The sequence below is a fragment of the Aotus nancymaae genome, unplaced genomic scaffold (genome assembly GCF_030222135.1).
Source record: "Aotus nancymaae isolate 86718 unplaced genomic scaffold, 86718_ANA_hifiasm-v0.15.2.pri h1tg000007l, whole genome shotgun sequence".
NCBI lineage: Eukaryota > Metazoa > Chordata > Mammalia > Primates > Aotidae > Aotus > Aotus nancymaae.
In genome coordinates, this window is record NW_026988418.1 from 4,918,492 (window position 1) to 4,937,798 (window position 19,307).

At 54.1% G+C, this 19,307-nt stretch overlaps 1 protein-coding gene across 2 annotated transcripts; it reads right to left on the reverse strand.

Moving 5' to 3' along the window:
* Positions 1 to 10,997: 10,997 nt before the first annotated feature.
* Positions 10,998 to 16,616, reverse strand: EDN2 (endothelin 2). 2 transcript variants are annotated; one of them, XM_012434503.2, is made up of 5 exons: positions 16,471 to 16,616; positions 15,952 to 16,108; positions 14,376 to 14,498; positions 13,326 to 13,424; positions 10,998 to 11,731 (listed from the first exon to the last, which is right to left on the reverse strand). In XM_012434503.2, exons 1-5 carry the CDS (start codon positions 16,532 to 16,534, stop codon positions 11,638 to 11,640), a joined length of 537 nt encoding a protein of 178 aa, XP_012289926.2. In that variant the 5' UTR covers positions 16,535 to 16,616; the 3' UTR covers positions 10,998 to 11,637. The 2 variants fall into 2 exon arrangements, with proteins under 2 accessions (XP_012289926.2, XP_012289927.1); XM_012434504.2 differs by lacking the exon at positions 13,326 to 13,424.
* Between the last annotated feature and the right edge of the window lie 2,691 nt (positions 16,617 to 19,307).

Genomic DNA, 19,307 nt, shown 5'->3' on the forward strand with positions numbered 1-19,307 from the left:
CCTGGGGCAGAATCACAGATACCTGCTTAGTGCCAAGGGCATGTGAGTGAGACTCCGTAAAGGAGAGGGAGAGCCAGCGATGGAGAGAATGTGGAGAAGGCCTTGGAGAGCTTGAATCTCAGGCAGCTGCTGACTCATCTTCTCTGAGGGTCAGCTTCTAGAAAATGGCAGTGCAATACTGCTTTTCTGCAGGTGCTGGGTGAGGATCAAAAGCGATAAGGCCTGTAAACAGCCTGGGTGCTGCTAGCACGGGAGGAGGTTGATAAATGACACTCTGCCTTCTTCCGGGACAAGGGCCAGCCTGACTCACCTGGTCTGTGGGCACCGAACAACCTGCTGTTTGTAGCAAATATTGCGGTCCACAGAGCCTCAACCTCCCTTCCTTTTTCTCTTTATCTTTCATTAAAATCAAATAGTGACCGCTATCTAAGGCATGCCAGGCTGGAGTAGGCTGTGGAGGCCCAGGAGTGCCCCGAGCCTGTCCTTGCCCTCGGAGTTCACAGTCCAATTGGGAAGTTAGATGAGTATGTGGCCAGCTGACACAGGCGTGGGCTTTGACAGGTGAGTAGATGTTTGTGAGGGGCAAGGAGGCAGTGAAGGTGGGGCTGGGGTGGGTAGAAACGGGTTGGCTGGGGACAGAGGGAGGTGAGCAGAGGAAGGTGGGCAGATGGCAGCACTTGTGTTTAAGCCCCATGCAACAGAAACCCCACATGCTACAGATGAGGCAGCGCCCAAGCCTGGTCCAGTTGCTACCTGGGCAGGGCTGGCCTGCAGCCTCCTGATTCCCAGCCAGGCTTGCCTGATACATCCCTCTTCCACCCTCCCCTGAGCCAAGGGAGGTGAGGATGGAGTTGGGGGCTGAGCAGCCCAGGAAACTGAGGCAGGTCTTTCTGCCCTGGCTCCTCCCTCCTTTTCCCTGCCTGACCCCTGCAAGAGCTTATCCAGCAGGCATCTCCCGGAAGCCCTAGAGGCTGGGGGTGGGCAATTCTCCACTTTCATGCTTTTTATTCAAATGCCATCTGAATTTTGAGTCTACGATATAGACATGTTTGTTTTTAAAAGAAATAACAGTTGTAATGACTTACTAATTACTAAAATAATTAATCTACATGTAAATAAAACAAGATGTTCAGAGTTTATACAGTGGTGCTGTTCCTCAGGGTGAGTAGAGGACAGGGTTCAGGCCAGGGTCAGATGGGGGCTGGAGGATATGTCCTGTCTCACAGACCCTGAGGTGGCCTCTCGGGGGCGTCCCCCACTCACCTATGCAAATGAGTGCTTGGGAGTATTCACGTGTGCTGAGAGCCACAGGGCAGTATTTCCATACATAGTCAGGTCCACACGTGTACTCAAGCACCCCTGGATCCACATGCTCGGATACACGCCCTGATGCACGCCGCAATCTACACTTGTATGTATGCCATGCATGTGCTCTTACACATGCTCAGACACCCTCCCTCCTGGGTGTGTGTGTTCATGTCACTCACGTGCACCCACACACCGGCAGTCATGGCCTTTCATGTGCATTCCACAGGTGCACATGCATCCTCATACATGCACACACATCTGTGCAGCCACAGTCGGGGAAAGACACACCATTGACAACACTCACATGTACATGTCAATACAGACACACATGCACACAACAAGAACAGACATGTATGTGGGTTGTGCGTGAGTACTCATCACATGAGATGCAACCCACGTGCCTGTAGACATTCGGAAAGATCCCCAGCTGCACGTACAGAAACTCATTTTACACACAGGCCGCTCCTATGTGCATGTGTGCTCACACATCAATGGCTCATATGTACACACGTACCATCTCCTGTTAGCCAGCCGGAATGCCAGCATGGAAAGTAGTAGGGAAGGAGCTTCAGATTTCTGGCCCTGAGGGGACATGGGTGCACTCACTTCCTTTGCCCTCTCTGCCCCTCCCCTTCCCTCATCTGCCACCTCCCAGGAGGAGGCCTCCTCCCACCCTGAGAGTACTTAATGTGTGCGGCATGTGAGGAGCTTTTAGAGGGGCAGATTCTGCACCTACTCCCTGAAAGGAATGCCCCTAGTCTTGCAGCTGAGGTGGGAACCTGGAGCCCAGAAGGAACAGGGGCCTGCCTGGGTCTACACAGCAAAGCCTAGGCAGAGAGGAGACTGAATTCCAGTCTTCCTCAAAGAGCCAGTTTGGATCACAGGCTGAAAGGCAACCAGGACACCCCATGCTCCCTGCCTTTAAAACACCTGCAGGCTCAGATGCTTTCAGTCCCCTCACTGCACATGCTTTCAGATGAAGATGTCCCCAAAAGGTCCCTGTTAAAGGCATGATTATTATGGGAGGTTGGTTAGCTGAGACGGAAGACAGGCCAGTCCCTCTTCCATGCCCAAGCTCCCCAGGTGGGCCTGCCCTGGAGGGAAGGACTGACAGACTGAGCGGAACATCAGCCGTAGAGGGACAGACCTGCAGCTGAGCAGATCCTTGATACCAGCGCTAGAAGACTAGAGGGATCCTCTGTACCAACTCAAGATGAAATGGGACTCCACGTCCCTCACCTCTTCCAACCCGAATCCAACCAGGTTCATCTTTTACATGTCAGGTTCCATGTTAATAAATGCTTTCCTCATTAGACCAACAAATAAGAAGCTGGTAAAGCCCAGTGCTGGAAAGCATGAAGGGAAATGGGTGTTCATTCCCATGTGGCAGTAGGAGTGGAAACCAGAGCCCCATTTTTGGCAGGATATTTAATATGTGATGTCCTCCGACCCAGTGACTGAGCTCTAACAATCTGTCCCTTCTGGACAAAGATGTTTAAACAGGTGTTTACTGCAGCATGTTTGCAAAAACAGTAAGTGAAGGCCATCCAAATGGCATCAGTAGGCAAATAGTTAAAACAGACCACAGTTTGTGCGCTGTGGACCACCATGGAGCTGTTAAAACAAACTCTGAGATGGAGCCATACGTACTGGGTTGGAACGAGTTCTGCGGTGTGAGGAAAGCAGGTCGCAGAAGCGTAAGATTTATGTTTTTATTTATGATTTTAAAACACCTCTAAAAAGTTGGATATAAAATACATATCTGAATCCATAGAAAAGGGCTACATATTCCACTTTTGGGCTGACAAGGCAGGGAGACGTTCTTTTTAATCTAGATATTCCTATATTCTTTGCATAGTTTTAGCAATGGCTTTTGTTCATATACTATATTACCTTTATGATTAACTAGAAAGTAGTCAGCTTTCTCGTCCCATTTTTTAATTGATGGAGGCCCAGAGGAGGCAGAGACCTGCCCAAGACCATGCTTTGGGTTGTGCTGACTAGGACCGCAGCTCTTGACCTCACCCAAAGACCTTCCTCTGCTGCCCAGTGGCAGGAGGTTGGGGCCCAGAGCAGAGCAGCCAGGGCTTCCTAGGTAGGAATTGGTGGAGGAATGAGGTCTGGGATGCAGGCCAGTGATGCTCAGTGGAGGGAGCAGGTCAACTTGGGTGTGGAGAGATGTCTCTTTCCTAGGAGAGTCACCTGTGTGCTGAGATGGCAATTCCTGTTTTTTTTTTTTTTTTCTAGACAGAGTCTTATTCTGTCGCCAGGCTGGAGTGCACTGGCACAACCTCAGCTCACTGCAACCTCTGTCTCCTGGGTTCAAGCTATTCTCCTGCTTCAGCCTCCCGAGTAGCTGGGACTACAGGCACCCACCACCATGCCAGGCTAATTTTTGTATTTTTAGTAGAGATGGGATTTCACCATGTTGGCCAGGATGGTCTTGATCTCTTGACCTCATGATCTGCCTGGATGGCAATTCTTTATCACTTGTCCTGACAACCTTGTCTTAGCTTAGGGTCCTGCCTGGAAGCCTCTGGTGCTGCCACTCGTAGAAATGCTGTGGAGAAGTGCCACACATTACTAAGTGCCCACCGAGTGCCTCCTTTTGTGCTGACCTCCATACGCTATGTTACTTTGACTGAGGAGGCAGTATGGTGCAGTGGTTAAGGCCATCATCTCCAGAGCCAGATTTCTGGGGCAAATCTCAGCCCTGCTACTCACTAGCTACCTGACCTTGGTGGGTTACTTAACCTCTCCAGAGCTCAGTCTTTTGTCTATATGATGCTAACATAACCTCCCCATAGGGTCATTGAGGTTTCAAGAAGAACGAAAGAACCCAGATGTCTATTAACGGATGAATGAACAAAATACAATATAGTACTAAAATGAAATATTATTCAGCCATAAAAAGGAATGGAGTACTGATACATGCTACAACATGGATAAACCTTGAACGTATTATGCTACGTGAAAGAAGACAGACGCAAAAGGCCACATCTGGTATGATTTCATTTATATGCAACGTCCAGAATAGGCAAATTTGCAGAGCTAGAAGTAGATTAGTGATTGCCTAGGGCTTGGGAGTGGGGTAGCAGGATGTGGGAGAGACTGCTAATGGGTAAGGGATTTCCTTTTGGGGTGGTGAAAATGTTCTGGAATGAGACAGTGGTGATCCTTGTAAAACTCTGCGAATACGATAAATCCACACTTAATGTTGTTGATAGGTTTTTGGAAACTGCGACTTTAGTGGAGAAGAAATGTAGAGTAGGTCCTCGAATAGTGTTCCCTTCAATGGAGTTTTGTCATTACATTGATGAGAAAAATGTTTCGCTTCACGTCACAGTTCCCAAGAACCTATCAGTGACGTTAAGTGAGGATTAAAATCCACTGAATTGTGTCTCTTAAAAGGGTGCATGTTATGGTGTATAAATTATATCTCAATTTTAAAATGTAGCAAAAAATGAATAAGGAATAAATAGAAAAAATTTTGTAAAGTGTACCACACAGTGTTATTTTATTGGTGGTGTAGGACAGGAAAAAAGGTTTTTCCTGTATCCTTTTATAGTCTGTGACTGGGGCTTGCAAATGAAACTGACAAAAGACTAATTAGCAGGAGAAAAGGCATATACATTTTATTTGATGTTCCTACTTTAATTGTGATGTGCATGAAGGGATTGATTGCATTCTTAGAAAAGAAATGAAGATCCTTTGTTAAAATGGTATATAAGCCCCCCACCATTTTAACAAAGAGTGATAAATTTGTGGAGAAATGACAAGACAGAGGAAAAGGGCTTTGGGTTCCTAGAGGTGGCAAATCGTGGGAAGATAAATATGTGGTGGAATTTATGGAAGATCAGGGTTATTTCAGCAAGACTGGTTTGCGCAGACCCATCTTCTTGCTGACTGTTTGACTTCAGTGCTAATGGTTGTTCTCTTCCTGGTACGGGAGAAGGGAGGGGAAGAATCTTCACAAAGGAAAATTTATGTCCTGCTTTTAGGCAGATGGGGGAGGGCAAAGAGCTCTTTCTACACATGCAGTTTCTTCTTCTTCTTTTTTTTTTTTTCAGAGACAGAGTCTCGCTCTATTGCCCAGGCTGGAGTGCAGTGGCATGATCTCAGCTCACTGCGACCAACACCTCTCGGGTTCAAATCGTTCTCCTGCCTCAGCCTCCCAGGTAGCTGAGACTACAGGTACACACCACCACACCCGGCTAATTTTTTTTTGTATTTTAGGAGACAAGGGGTTTCACCGTTTTGCCTAGGCTGGTCTCGAACTCCTGAGCTCAGGCAATCCGGCCACCTCAGCCTCCCAAAGTGCTAGGATACAGGCCTGAGCCACTGTGCCCAGCCACATGCAATTTTTTAATTGCCTTTAGCTCAAAACAATTCTTATGCAAAAGTGGCATATTTGGGGTGGCACCTTCTGATCTTCTTCAGTGGGAAATTGGACAAACTTAAATATACACCTACGGGGTAATAAATACCCCCATATAGTACATAATGGAGCAGCTTTATAATGATGTATTATGTAGCCATGGACAAAATTTTGGTTTTGGAAATTTAAAAAAAAATTAATAAAGTACTCAGGACAGTATCTTACAACTACTAAGTGCCTTTAGTGTTAGCTGTTATTAATGAACTCTAGGACAACCCTGTAACCTTGGGCTCCTCATCTCCATGTGGCAGATGAGGAAACTGAGGCTCAGAGAGGAGGCATGACATGAATGTGCTGGCCCCTTTCCAGTCTGCTCTCAGGGAAGGGCAGGGTCTTGGCATCAGGCCATTCTGGGGGCCCGCCCAGGTTCTGTCACTTTCTGGTGGCAAGGTCTTGGTCCAGCCCATTCCTGCACCACTCTGAGCCTCTGCTGGCCTCAGTGTCCTGCCTGTGGAGGGAGTTGGAGGGTTGTGGAAGGATTCTGTGAGCACGTGCAGCCTAGCCTGAGACACCTTGGGTAATGTTGGTACTGCACTTCTGGGGCAGGCCCCAGGCAGTGGAACTGGGACCAAATAGGTAGAGACCCCAGAGGCAGGATCACTTTCTACAGCTTGCCTGGCCTGGAGGTTGTGAGCCACACATCCCTCAGGGTGACCTGCAGGCCAGGGAAGGAACAGCTCCATGGGAAACTTCAGGGGGAGGCAATTCAAGCAGAGGCCGGGGTCATGGCCTTTCCCCCTCCAATCAGTGTCCCCAGGCCCTTTTTCAGCCAACTGTCCTTGAGAAAGATATCCCACCTCCACAGGGCCTCAGTTTCCCTTGCTGAACCAGTCTAGCATGGTGCTTAAGATTAATACAGTCCAGGGGTCCAGACTGCCTGGGTCCACATCCCAGCTTCCCTGCTTTTGCTTTCTGACTGCATGACCCTGGGCAGGGAAATTCACTTCTCTGAGCCTCAGTTTACTCATCTGCAAAATGGAGATGAGAGCAACACTTATCGTACTTCTTGTAGGAAAAGTGAATGCAATGTTCTGAGTGGTACTCAGTGTACCAGCAGGGTCTGCTGCGCTGACAGCCTCAGGGCCTGTTGGCTATTACAGTTACTATGACTGTTTTATTAGCTGTGAAGGGACTGGAGGACACGTGTGTGCCTGGAGGCAGGGGCTGGCTCCCCGAGTCCCTGTCCCCCAGTTCCCAGCCTGCAGTCCCCCTCACTGCCTTCAGCACCAAGTGATCGACAGGCTGGGCTGGTGGCATCCTGGCAGGCCTGTCCTGGCAGCTGCTCCCACAAGGCGAGGCCCTGTGAGCTACAGAGAATTAATTAGGCTGCATTCCTCTTCCAGGGCTCCCGGCGGGCCTGCACATGGCCCCTTTCTTAGCTGCCGAGGGCTTTTGGCTTGGATCCCTGGCAGGCCAAGGCGAGGCCCACACTCTGCTCTCCCCTGAGAGGGGCTGGGAGGGCCCTTGTGAGCTGGAAGCATTGGTCGGGAAGGAGCCAACAATAAAGCAGCCGTCCAAGGCCAGCTCCTGTCCTGGCTCTCCCTCGTTTAGCAACCTTCACTGGCTACCTATCACTCAAGTTCAAATTGCTGGCATCGGATGCTATTCCCAGCCTGGCCCCTGCGGATCAGGCCAGCTGCCCCTCCCTGGACTCTCTCATGCTCTGGCCAGATCTGCCTCACACCATTCCCATCATGCCCTTTCCTCATCCCAGCCTGTGCAAGCCCTGCCCGCCCTTCACCCTCACCCCACCAGCTGGAAGGCCGGCTCATGACATGTTCTACCTTCTGGCCCTTCACTTTGCTCTCTTCTGTCTCCTGCCAGGCTGTGAGACCCGGGTGGGCAGCCATAGAGGCTTCCAGAGGCCTGAAGCCCTCATGGAGGGCATGCTGGGCATGGTAGTATTCTCCTGGGAGGCATTTTCTGAGGCTGTGGTGGGGGTGACAGCGGTGGTGGCCTCTACTTCCTACAGCAACCCCATGCCAGCTGCTCGGGGCTTGCTCTGGTGTTCAGGCGTGCACAGCCCATTCCTGCCTGCCCCTTCCAGCCCTTCCCAGGACCTCTCCTTTTACTCCCCAAAAGAGGCCAGGAATAGCTCCCTTCTTTTGAAGACAGGAACCTTCACCTATGCTGTTTCCTCTGCCTTGAACGCCCTTCTCCACCCTCCTCCTTGACTGACTTCCCCAGAGTGGGCCTAGATGCTCCCTTCTCCAGGAAGTCACCCTGGACTCCCCCTCCTCAGGGGTTCCATCACAGTGTGGATAAACCCTATCAGACAGGTAGGATAGCGCAGAAGTTAAGAGCCTGGGGCTTCAATCCCAGCTCAGCCACATCCTAGCTATGTGACTTTGAGCGAGTTCCTAACTTCTCTGTGCCTCAGTAACCTTTCCTATCAAATGGGAATGATAATGACAGAATTTGCTACATAAGGTTGCTGTAAGGAACCAAGGAGTTAATATGTGGAAAGCACTTAGTAAGTGCTCAGCGAATGTTTGCTACGATTCTTATCTTCATAGTTAACTGTTGTTTTCTCGAATGACTCTCCTCTTGGCCTATGAGGCAGGAACTGTGTCTGTCTTGCTCACTGGAGTCCCCCCAGAGGTGATTATTCATAACTGTTGAATTAATGGATGGCCACATTCCAAAAGTTTATCACTGTAATTAGGCAAATGACTTTTCTGAACTGAAGACCTAGCTGCCTGGACTCTATTTTCAAAGAGAAAGAGAGAGAATTCCAATTCCACGGGGCTCTTTCCTGAGTGAAGGGTGTGGAGAGGCAGCAAAAGGCCCCGTCTGCAGCCTCACAGTCCTGGACAGAGGACCTAACTTCTCTCTGCCTCAGCTTCCTCCTGTCCACACAACCAGAATAAATCTGGGTCACCCTGTGCCCCCTTCTGGTTTACCTCTGCCTAGTGTTCCAGTCAAAAGGAACGCAAATTTGACTCAAAAAGCCTTGAAAAAAGCCTGTTGTATATTTACGGAAAAGGCAGGAGGAGGGGAGATTTTATCCCAGAAAACCTAAGCTTCCTGAAGTTTAGACACCTTTTCCCAGGGTTCGGTTTGACCTGGTAGCGGCTCCTTGTAACTTTATCTCTGCTTCTTCCCAAACTCTAGCACACCTTCCCCGACCCAGCTAAAGTCCCAGCTACCTGGAGTGTGGACTAGAAGCAGCGACAGACTTAGGGCACACATGGTCCCCTGGCCCTGCAAACTTCTTGTCCCATAGAGAGGTATAGCTGGACGAGGGCCAGAGTGGGGCCCCCTACAGCACAGGGCCCCAGTCAGAGGCCCCTGTTTCCCAGGTGTAAGAGTCTAAAGGACTATGGTGTCACCCTTGCCTGTCCCTGCCTTCTGGGCCTCCTCTCCTCCTTTGATTATCTCTGTGGCTCAATCATCTGGGTCACTGATCTTTGAACCCTGGCCAGGGCCCCCGGGGCCTGTGCCAAGGGCAGTGAATGCTTCCTTCCAACACACCCTCTGCCAGATTCCCCTCGTGCCGCTGCCAGGCCTCCGTCACAGCTGTTGCTCTGGGGCTCCCTTACCCAGCTGCCCGGCCTGGCCTGGCCATGGACTGTTGCTTTGGGGCTTTTGAGGGGGCAGGGTCATGTTAAATGGGAGCCTGTGATGCACTCCCAGGGAGTGAAGCTCCCCTAGCATCAGGCTTAGCTGAAAAGTGAGAGGTGTGCTCCAGCCCTGGGCTGGAGTAGGCAACAAGGGCCTGTGCTGACCCCATGACCACCTCACCACCAGGAGGGACAGAGGATCCCTAGGACTTATAGTGACTTTGCTTCTCTGCCACGGGTCTCCTCATTCACTCAGCCCTGACCAGCCCTCCGTGGCATATTTCCAAAGCCCAGCTCTGCCCAGGTCCCCTGCTGCTCACAGAGCTTTTGTGGCTCCCTGCGGCCCACAGGAGGAAGTCCAGGCTCCTAACCTTGGCCTTCAAGGCCCCTCTGGCTTCGTCTCCTGCTGCTGTCCCCTTGCATGGTCCAGATGCCTGAGGCCCCGCCTAAGGAAGCTCCTTTATCAATCCCACTTCCACACTTTTATCCTCCCTGCTCCCTCTGCCTGGAATTTCCTTCCTATTTTCTTTCTATGTATTCAATTCATTTGAGTGTTTTTCTGGTGCCCAGGCTGCAGTGCAGTGGCATGATCATAGTTCACTGTAGCCTTGACCTCCTGGGCTCAAGCAATCCTCCCACCTCAGCCTCATGAGTAGCTGGGACCACAGGTGTGCACCGCCTTGCCCAGCTAATTAAAAACAAATTTTTGTAGATACAGGGGCTCCCTATAATGCCCAGGCTGGTCTTGAACGCCTGGGGTCAAGTGATCCTCCCACATCAGCCTGTTCAAGTGCTGGGATTACAGGCATGAGCTGCCATGCCTGGTCTCTTTCCAGCCTTTCTATTTACTTTGTGTATCTTTCGAGGTCACGGGAGTGGCACCTTTGTCAGAGTCTTCCTCTGACCACCCATCGCCACCCCAGCTGGCCCCCATCTCACCCTCCCCTCAGGCCACTTAGCTCTGCCCCGGTCCCACTTATTCCATAATCACCATTGCCAGCCCCACAAGTAGCCTTGGGCTGAGCCTGGAACCATCACTTCTCTGTTTAGTGCCCACAGCAACCCTGTGAGGTAGGGGCTGCTGCTTCCCATTTTCTAGATGGAAAACACTGAGGTTCAGAAACTGAAAGAGATTTGTTCAACGTCACACTGCAGTGGTGACTCATGAATTCAATCAGCAAGTATTTATGATGTCCAAAGCCCAAGCTGAGGGGCCAGGCCAGGGCCAGGCTGTGGCTTCATCACAGCACCCCTCACTAGCCAACAGGGCACTTACAGCCTTGGGAGTCACCTGGTCTCCTCCCTTGTGGGACAGCTTTGCTCGGGGCCTTACAATCAGCCTCTGCTGGGACAGAGCCGCTGAGGCAGATGAGTCCCTGTGCCCTCATGTCTTGGCTTCTTCCAGACATGCTCTTGGGAAAGGGTTGGCCATTGGTTACTGGTCTGGTGGGAACATAGGTCCTAGAGCCCTGACGTCACAGCTGCAGGGGGCTGTCGAGGCATATGACAGACAAAAGCCCAGAGAGGGCAGGTTAGCAGCCAGACACCCAGCAGGGGCAGGAGTAGAACCCAGGGCTCCAGCCACCTGCCTCAGCCCTTTCTGTCTTCTGTCCTCCAACTTCTAAGCAGCCCCTTCTTGAGAGGAACCTCCATCTTCTGCCTTGGCCAAAACAAAACACCAGTGTACATTTCCTCATTTATGACAAACACAAGTTCGTGGGTAAATAGAGGGTCTAAAAAAATACATTAAAATAAATAATTGGGATTCTCCAAGTTCTTAGAGCGAATAAGTTATATACAGACAGGAGAAGCAGAGCAGGCCCTTCTCACCAGGAGGGTCCGGAGGGGATGAGGCGCAAGGACTGGGGTGGGAGAGCTGGAGAGGAAGAGCCAGCCAGGACGCCAGCCCCAGGGGAGCCGTCCAGCCTCCAGGGCTGGCTGAAGCATGAGTGTTCGCGGCTGCACAGTTGCTCCTGGTTTGCAGCCCAGCAGCCAGGACACTCCTCAGGATGCAGCCTCCAGGTAAATGTTCTCCCCAGGCAGTTCCTTCCAGCAGGGCCGTGGGCCAGCAGCCAGCGCTGGAGGCTGCTCTGCAGTCTGGAGGCCGAGGGCTTCCCTGGGCAGTGCGAGGGCATGGAGCTGCCTTGGAGGAGGCTCCCTCACCAGGGTGAGGGGGCCAGAGCTTGTGCCAATCCTGGCAAATGGGTCCAACTGTCTGGGACCAAGGCCCCAGTCCAGGAAGCAGGCAGAGAGTCTCGCACAGGCCCGGCCCACTTCTCTCCTGTCTCCCTGCGGGCTTCCCTCCCAGTGCTCCTCCCTCTCTCTCGGCTATCTCTTCCGCCACCTGGAGTGTGTGGGCTGCGGCTCCCGCACCGCCTCCTGCTGTCGATTGGCAAAGAGGCTCTTGGCTGTGGAAATGTCCCTGGGAATCAAGAAGGGTCAACTTAGCATCTCAGGAGAAACAGACTGTCCAGGAGCTCCCCCAAGAGGCAGGGGCAATGGGGCTACAGCCCTTGTCCAGATCCTGGGGTCACAGCTGCCCTGGGGTCAGAGAGCGGCCACAGCCTGAAAACAAGGTCTGCGCAACAAGCGCAGGCCAGCCCAGGCCTAGAAGCTTCTCTGCACGTGGGGGCTTTGACAGAGCTAATGTTCAGCATCAGATGCTGCCAGAATGAGCGGACAGCCACGCACAGCCCTGCGTGTCTCCCACCGTCTGCCTTCCCACTTCCCCACCTTTCCACACCTTTCCTCCTGCTCTTCCCTCCAGGCTGTGTGCCTTCCCCTCACCCAGAGGCCACCTGCTAAAATTATACTTATTCTTCAAAGTCCAGCTCAAGGTAGTCCAGCCTAGAAAACAGGGGACCCTGCTGCCCTTTGAACCTGGCTGGGTGGCCACATCCTGGCTCAAAGAACTCTAGTCTGGGAGCCAGAAGGCTGGCTTCAGTTCCCAGCTATGGAAACTCGGGCAAGGATCTCAACCTCTCTGATCCCCTTTCTCAGCTTGTAAAACAAAAACAGGCCTGAACTGATGAAAACGAGTATAAGGTTGGCAGAGCCAGCTCTGCACACCAAGAAGTGTGTGCATTTGAAAAGTCTTGTACTCATTTTTTTCATTCTCAGAAAGTTCCTAAGCATATGCTGGGTCCTGTCCATCCTTCCATCCTGCCTTTTCTCCTATTTTTCTGCACCCCCCCCAACCAAAAGGTGAGAATCCCTGAGGGGCTGAGCTGGGCCCTGGGACCTGGCAAGCTGCAAGGAAGCCACAGTGACAGAAGTGGGAATGGCCAACCCCTCCACAGCTCCCCCAGGCACAGACCCCGGGCTAAACGCTTCCTGTGCTCCTCTCATCTGACCACACAGCAACCCCAGGCGGGGTTGGATGGCGCGATTTCCCTGTTTCCCCTGTTTAAATCACAGGAACTACAGGCACAGCAAAGTTGAGGGACAAACCCAAGGTCACAAAGTTTGTTCCAGGCTGGGCTGGGGTTCAGATCAAGCAGTCCCTGCTGCAGAGGCTCTCCTACAACCACTCTGCTGCCCGGCCAGGTACAAGTGTCTGTTCTTGAGTTGGTTTGGTTGAACAAGCATTCATGGGCACCTCTTGGGGGCCAGGTCTGAGTCACACTGAGGCACCATGGAGGAGAGGCAATCTGGGCAGCAGAGAGGGAGGAGGCTGAGCATCTAGTCCCTCTGGACCCCAGCATGTGTGAGATGCTTGATTCAGCACAGCCTGAACCAACAACTGTGGTCCTTCCCAGTCAAGAGCCCTTAAACCCTCTAAAAAGTCCACTCCAGGCCTAGTGGTAACAAAGAACACAGTGGGTTAGAGCACAGACTCTGGAGTCAGCCAGATGCCACTGACTGCTGTGTGACTTTGGGCAAGTGGCTTTCCCTCTCTGAGCCTCAGTTCTCTTTGCTGCCCAATGAGAACCCAGGCCTGTTTCACATAGAGAATAAGCGAAATGTGCAAGGCATACAGGAGGTGCTCAGTCTGTGCAGGTGTCCCACACCCTCACCTCAGTCTTTGGAGAAGGCCTCCTGCAGCGGACCCTGTCTTGCCAGTCTGGAACATGTCTGCAGGGGACTTGCGACTTGGGACTGCCCCGGCTTCAGCCCTGCATGAATACCATTAGGGCCCAAGTGAGGGACTGCCCAGGGCCCTGAAGCCACCTGGCTGCAGGCCCAACCCAGCCCCCACCTCTTCCCCACCCCCACCTGCCTGCAGGAGCAGATCCATTTTCACCCCTGTGCACCTGGCATCCTTCCCTTCCCAGGCGGGGTGGGGACTGAGGAAAACTGAGCTACCAGGAACGTGTTCTTAGCCCCAGAAAGAGGCAGCTTTTTTGGCCTTCCCAGAATCTGGCCACCTGCAGGGGAAACCGAGGCAGGGGCGGAGCCTCAGCTTGAGCCCCAGAGGGAGTTTCTTGTAAACCATCATGGGAACTGGAGCTTGGGATTTTGCAGCCAGTTTGGTTTGTCCAAATGCTCCATGTGGGGGAGGGAAGGAACAAAACTTCATACCCCTTTTACAGATGGGAAAACTAAGGCTCAGGTGAGATAGGAGACATGGCAAAGGCCCCCCAGCAACTCTGGGGCCACCCTGGGATGGTGACATGGCTTCCCAACTCCAGATGCCATTTCTCCCCTGAGCAAGCTCCGAAGTCCCCTGAACCTCAGGTCGGAACCCAAAGCCCACTACGATGTGATCACAGACAGGCTCAAGACCTGGCCCTCCTTCTGATGAGCTGTGCAGCTTGACATGCCCTGCCCCCTCTCTGGGCCTGCGATGCCTCAGCTGTCACCGGGAGACTCTCCCCTGCCCAGGAGTAAGGACTTGAGTGTTCCCAGAAGCCCCCAGAGCTGGGCATCGGGAGTTCCCCTGGGGTGACTGGCTCCCGCAGGAAGGGATGCTGCCCACGGACCCAAAGCAGTCTGTGGCCCCCTGAGTCGCTGCTCGCCCCCAACACGCCACTTGACACCTCGGCTGGTCTCCTAGACACCTGCTCCCCAGGGCATATCCGGGCTTGCAGCTACCCTATGCCCCTGCAGGCTGTGTGCCCACCTACCAGGCCCTTCGATGGCAGAAGGTGGCACAGGCGGGGTCCCTAGCACTGGAGCACTGACAGCGCCTTGGCAGGGAGCGGCGCCGGCGTCTTGGCGGGTTTCCCAGGCCGTAAGGAGCTGTCTGTCTGTGGGCGGGCAGCCAGCAAGGTAGTGGTGTGGGGTGGAGCGAGAGAGAGAGAAAGAGAGAGAGAGGATTCAATAAACCACATTCACTGGGAAGCCAGGGACTTCCACACTCCCCACTGGGACAGCCACCCATGCCACCAGGGTGCCAATGAAAGGTGACCAGCCCCTGACCTCAAGAAGTCACACCATTAAAGTCACAGGCTCATCCACAAGGGTCCTGGTAGCCCTGGGCAAGACCCTCCCCTTCTGTGGGCCTGGCTTAACTCAGTGGGGGCTCCCAGCATGGGGGGAAGGAAATCTGTGGTCCTACTGGAAGCTGGGAATTGGGGTTCTCCTACTCTTCCTCCCCTCTCGGATGGGCTGGCCCCCCTCTTTTCAAAGAAGGCTCTCAGCTAGCTCTGGAGGAAGGGCAGACACTCCATCTCACAGGAGTAAACACAGGCTCATAGCTAAGCTGCCCCCACCTGGTCCCCACTTGTCTGGAGGGGTAACAAATGTGCCTTAGAGCCTTGACTTGAAAGTGGGGTGTGTGCGCGTGCATGTGTGTGTTCAGATGGGATTAATTTCAGATTCAGAGTCTGATCAAGCAGTCCAGGGGAAGGGCAGGGGCCCCGTGGCTGGCTGGACCAGCACTTTCGAGTGACAGAGCTAATTTTCGACGGCGTGGTTGAAGTTGTAGTGACTCCAGGTAGACTCAGCACGCAGGGACTGGCAGGGTTCCCGCCCTAAGCAAGTGTCTGGATGCGGATTAGCTCCACACACGCTTACGTGCAGGGCTTCTCTCGCCTTTTGCAATTTGGGGAAGGGAAAAACATCACAAACACACACAGAAACTTCAACTGAAGGTATGCAGTGGCCTGGAGGCAGCGCGGGTGCAGGCGGAACAGACGTGCTGCGCTCCCACCCGGGTGTAGCCAGGTAGCACAGGGCAGGTTCTCATCTGTTGTTTGAGGGACAATCCTGTCTTATGGGGAGGATGGGGGGGGATCCTGAGATGATAATGCACGTGCAGCGCTTGGCAAGAGCCTGGCACAGTCAAGGCACGAGTGCTGTCACTAATCGTATTATTCTTGGAAGACCATGCAGAGGCAGGATGGCAGAGTGGGTGTGAGCTCTGGCATTCCCCCACTGAGGATGGCGCCTCCCCTTATGATTTCCTGTGTGATCTTGGGGAAGGCACTTAAGCTCTCTGAGCTTCAGTACTTGGATCTGGAAAAAGGGGCCCGCACTTGCTTACCACGCTGTCTTAAGAATTCTTGGAGACAGCCCTCTTTATGGCTCAGGTGGTCCCCATGCAGGAGTTGAAACAATTGACTATTGATATTAGCCAATGCCCCCATCTGGAGGCCCGGGGAGAGCTCAACCGTGTCAAGGTTCCCCAGCATGCCAATAGCTCCCACCCTGACATCCTGCCCCAGAGCTTCCCCCGGCCCCATCCCCATGGATGCTTACTCAGGAGTGTTCACCCAGATGATATCCAAGTGGCAGAAGTAGACGCACTCCTTGTCGAGCCAGGAGCTGCAGGAGCAACGGCGAAGCCGCAGGTGGGCGCCTTGGGCATGAGGTGAGGACGCCGGTTGCTCCAGGGTGGCAGCAGCCTGGCCCTTTCCTGCATGCACAGGAGGGAGAGAGAGGTGGAGAGGTGAGTTGGGGTGCCTGGCACATCCCTGAGTGGGGGACCCGCCGGGCCCCTCCTCTTGCACAATTGAGAGAGTTGGCGCTCTTGCTGTCAGGAGCTCCAGGCCAGCCCAGGGAAGCCCCAGCAGCCTGTGGGGAGGGCCAGCGGCTGCCCCTGCCCAGGCGCCTCTGCATTTGCAGAACCGTCCCCCTGCCGCCACTGCCGCTGGGCTCCCGTCCCTGTCTGCCCCCAGCTGGCTTGGGAGGCACTGCAGCCCTAGGCGGAGACACACGCAGACAGACCCGGGAGCTGTAGGCAGCGAGTGAGGCCGTGGGTGAGGCCCGGCAGCTCACCTTCGTGCAGGGCCACGAGCAGGGCTAGAGCAACGGAGCACCAGGTGGTAGGCACGGAGACCATAGCGGCGGCGGAGCGGGCAGGCTGGACTGGAGCAGGGAGCGCCTGTTGCCAGCGTCCTGCTGTTAAGCTGAGCAGATAGCTCATTGCCTCTGTGCCCTGGCTGCCTCTTATAATACCAGGGTGGTGCCCCACCCCTTCTGGTCCAGCCCTACCCCGCTGCACCGGCGGGCTGGGAGCCAGGGACACCGCCTCCTCCCCGGGTGCCCGGCCCAACACAGCCTCTGCCGTGAAGGGGGAGGGAGATGGAAGGCCTGCTCCTCCCTCTGTGCCTGGAGCACCTCTGGGAGTCCTGAGGCTCCCTGGCAGTCCCCAGGGTGCCCTCAAAGTCCAGCTGAACTTCCTCAAGTCACCCCCAGCTGCCGCGAGCCCCCTCCTCCACTCTCTCTGAAGCTGCTCCACAGGTCTCATCCAGGGCTGTGAGTGTGGAGGAGGAGGCTCCATGAGCAAACCCGCTCTCTTCAGAGACTCTGCCATCCATCCTGCCTGCCCTCTGCTAACCAGGCTGAGGATGCCCCTCTGCTGTGTGGGCTGTGAAAGGCCCACGCAAGGCTGCGTGGCCTTGGGCGAGTCACAGCCCTCTCTGGGCCTGCTTCCCTCAGTGAAGGACACAACTCACGCCTGACTCCTGACCGGCCTGGAACTGCTTCATCCTCACCTCACCCAGGAAGTGCCCCCCTCAACACCTGCTCTGTCACCCCAGGGCCTGGGGCAGGAGTCCCAGTCCCTTCCAGAAGGTGTTCAGCTATGCAGCCACAGCCAAAGGCATCCTTCCTGAGCCCCAGTTTCCTTGTTAGCAAACAAGGCCAAAACAAGAAGGTACTTCACCTGTTTGGCTTACAGGCTCCTTTGAGACTAAGAAGGTGGTTTCAGACCCCTTTCCAGAAAGATGCCCTGAGGACACACCTAAAGCGCCCCTCGAGCAGTCTCCAGTCCTGGCCATGGCAGGATGGCTCAGCTCCCATCGGTGGCTACTGTTTGGCAGGGGGACTTCTCTGGGGGCCGGCATTCTGCTCCTGCTGGCCCAGAAGCCTTGCTGGAGATGGGGGAGCAGGCATGAACCCCAGTCATGCTGAGCAGCTCGGGGAACTGGCAGGCACCCTCTGCTCCTGTCCTGGCCTGGCTCAGAGTCCACTTCCTGCCGGAGTCTTCCCAGGGACCCTGTCTCCAGGCACAATAGGAAAGGCCCTCTCATTTCTTGGAATTCCCAGGGCCTGTGCCTCTCATGCTTGCCTGACTCATGCCATCACACTTATCTCCCCTACAACTTCAAGGTCCAGAGCCCCAGAGGAGGCAGGGCCTGACACCTCCCCTGCACACAGTAGGGGCCTTGGGAGTGTTTCCTGAGGGCGGGACATGAAGAGATGCATACCTGGCTTTCCACCTGCAGAACCCAGGATGCCCGAAGCTCAGTTCCTGTACTCAGCAGCTCCTTTGTCACTGGACATTTACAAAGGGGACAATAGGTGACCACCAGGAACAGGCAAGTTTGCATCTTCCTAGGGTGTGCCCAGAGCAAGCGTGCATGTGTGAAATCCTGGAGAAGCTGGCTGAACTGATGGAGGGTGACAGCGGGGTCTTCCTTCCCTGAGGCTGGGCTGGCTACTGTGAAAAGAAGAACAAATGTTTCCTGAGCACCCACTAAGTGCTTGGAGCACTTTCGACTCCTCCTCACCACACCCCAGGGGGCAGCTGTTATCACTGGGGAGTCAGCACAGGAATGCCCATGAGGAGGCTCAGAGAAGAGCAGGGCTTGGCCAAGGCCACCCTGCGGCAGATGACTTGGTCTCTCAAGCAGAGCACAAGGGGACTCCCCGTGCGGTGCTCGCTGCCCTCCCACGTCGTGCCTCTCGAAGAATTTAGAAGAGTATTTCTGGAATGAGGTGAGCAATACTCACAGTCGTTTCTACCAGCCTCTTGGAGAATATGAATACGGAATTAAACAGGGCCGGGGGCTGGTGCAGGGTGGATAGAGAATTCAAACCGCTGGACCGTGAAGAGAAGAAAGAAGGAAAAGCAGGTCAGCGGGGAGAGGAGGGGGTCAGGGTGGGGAGGAAAACAAGCAGGGAGGCAGATAAAGACAGACAGGGAGAGGGGGAGAACGAGGAAGCAGTGTGCAGCCAGAAAGAAAGAACTCGGATTTGAGAAAGTCAAAGAGGGAAACCATAGGGAGAAGAGGGAAGGTTCTAAGGCGTCTAATCTTCACACGAATGCAAAACGCCTGCTCAAGACAATAGGGAACCAGAGGCTCGGAGCCGGGAAACATAATAGAAGCATTAAATGAACCCAGAGACAGGATCCTCCCGGGTGTGAAAGGAGGATGACGACAAGGCAGGGGCCAAGGCCTGAGCCTCCGGGGGTCAGTGCAGGGAGCTGCGAGCTGGGCCCGGCTCCGGTTTCCCTCCTTCCCTGCCCTCGGCTAGAGCGGGACAAGCAGGGCTCCTGTGAAATGGAGAATGACTGGCCCAGGAACCTGAGCAAGCCCAGGTCTTAGAGGATGAAACCATTCCCAGAACAGCACTACCCCACTGACAAGTTAGTTTCCAGGTAGCGAAAATTAAGATGGGTTAATAACAGCCAGCCCCAGTCCCCTGGGTCGCTTAGCCCGAGCCTCTGTCCCTCATGGCTGGTCTGACTGCATGCCCCTGCCACCTATACCTGTCCTGGCTTCGCTGTCCCTGTCCTTTCTAGGTGGCCTGGCTGCACGGCCCCCTGGCCCCACGGCCCCCTGGCCCCACTGCTCTGGCCCTCGCACCTGCCTGGGTTTGTAAAGGCT

Bases quoted from the DNA above. Each gene is read 5' to 3' on its own strand.
- EDN2 (XM_012434503.2), bottom strand. From the start codon at position 16,534: ATGGTCTCCGTGCCTACCACCTGGTGCTCCGTTGCTCTAGCCCTGCTC. The intron at 16,109-16,470 runs GTGAGCTGCCGG...CTGTGCATGCAG, and splicing joins GCTCGTGGCCCTGCACGAAG to GAAAGGGCCAGGCTGCTGCC. The intron at 11,732-13,325 runs GTGAGGGTGTGG...CTTGATTCCCAG, and splicing joins GGCCTTCTCCAAAGACTGAG to GGACATTTCCACAGCCAAGA.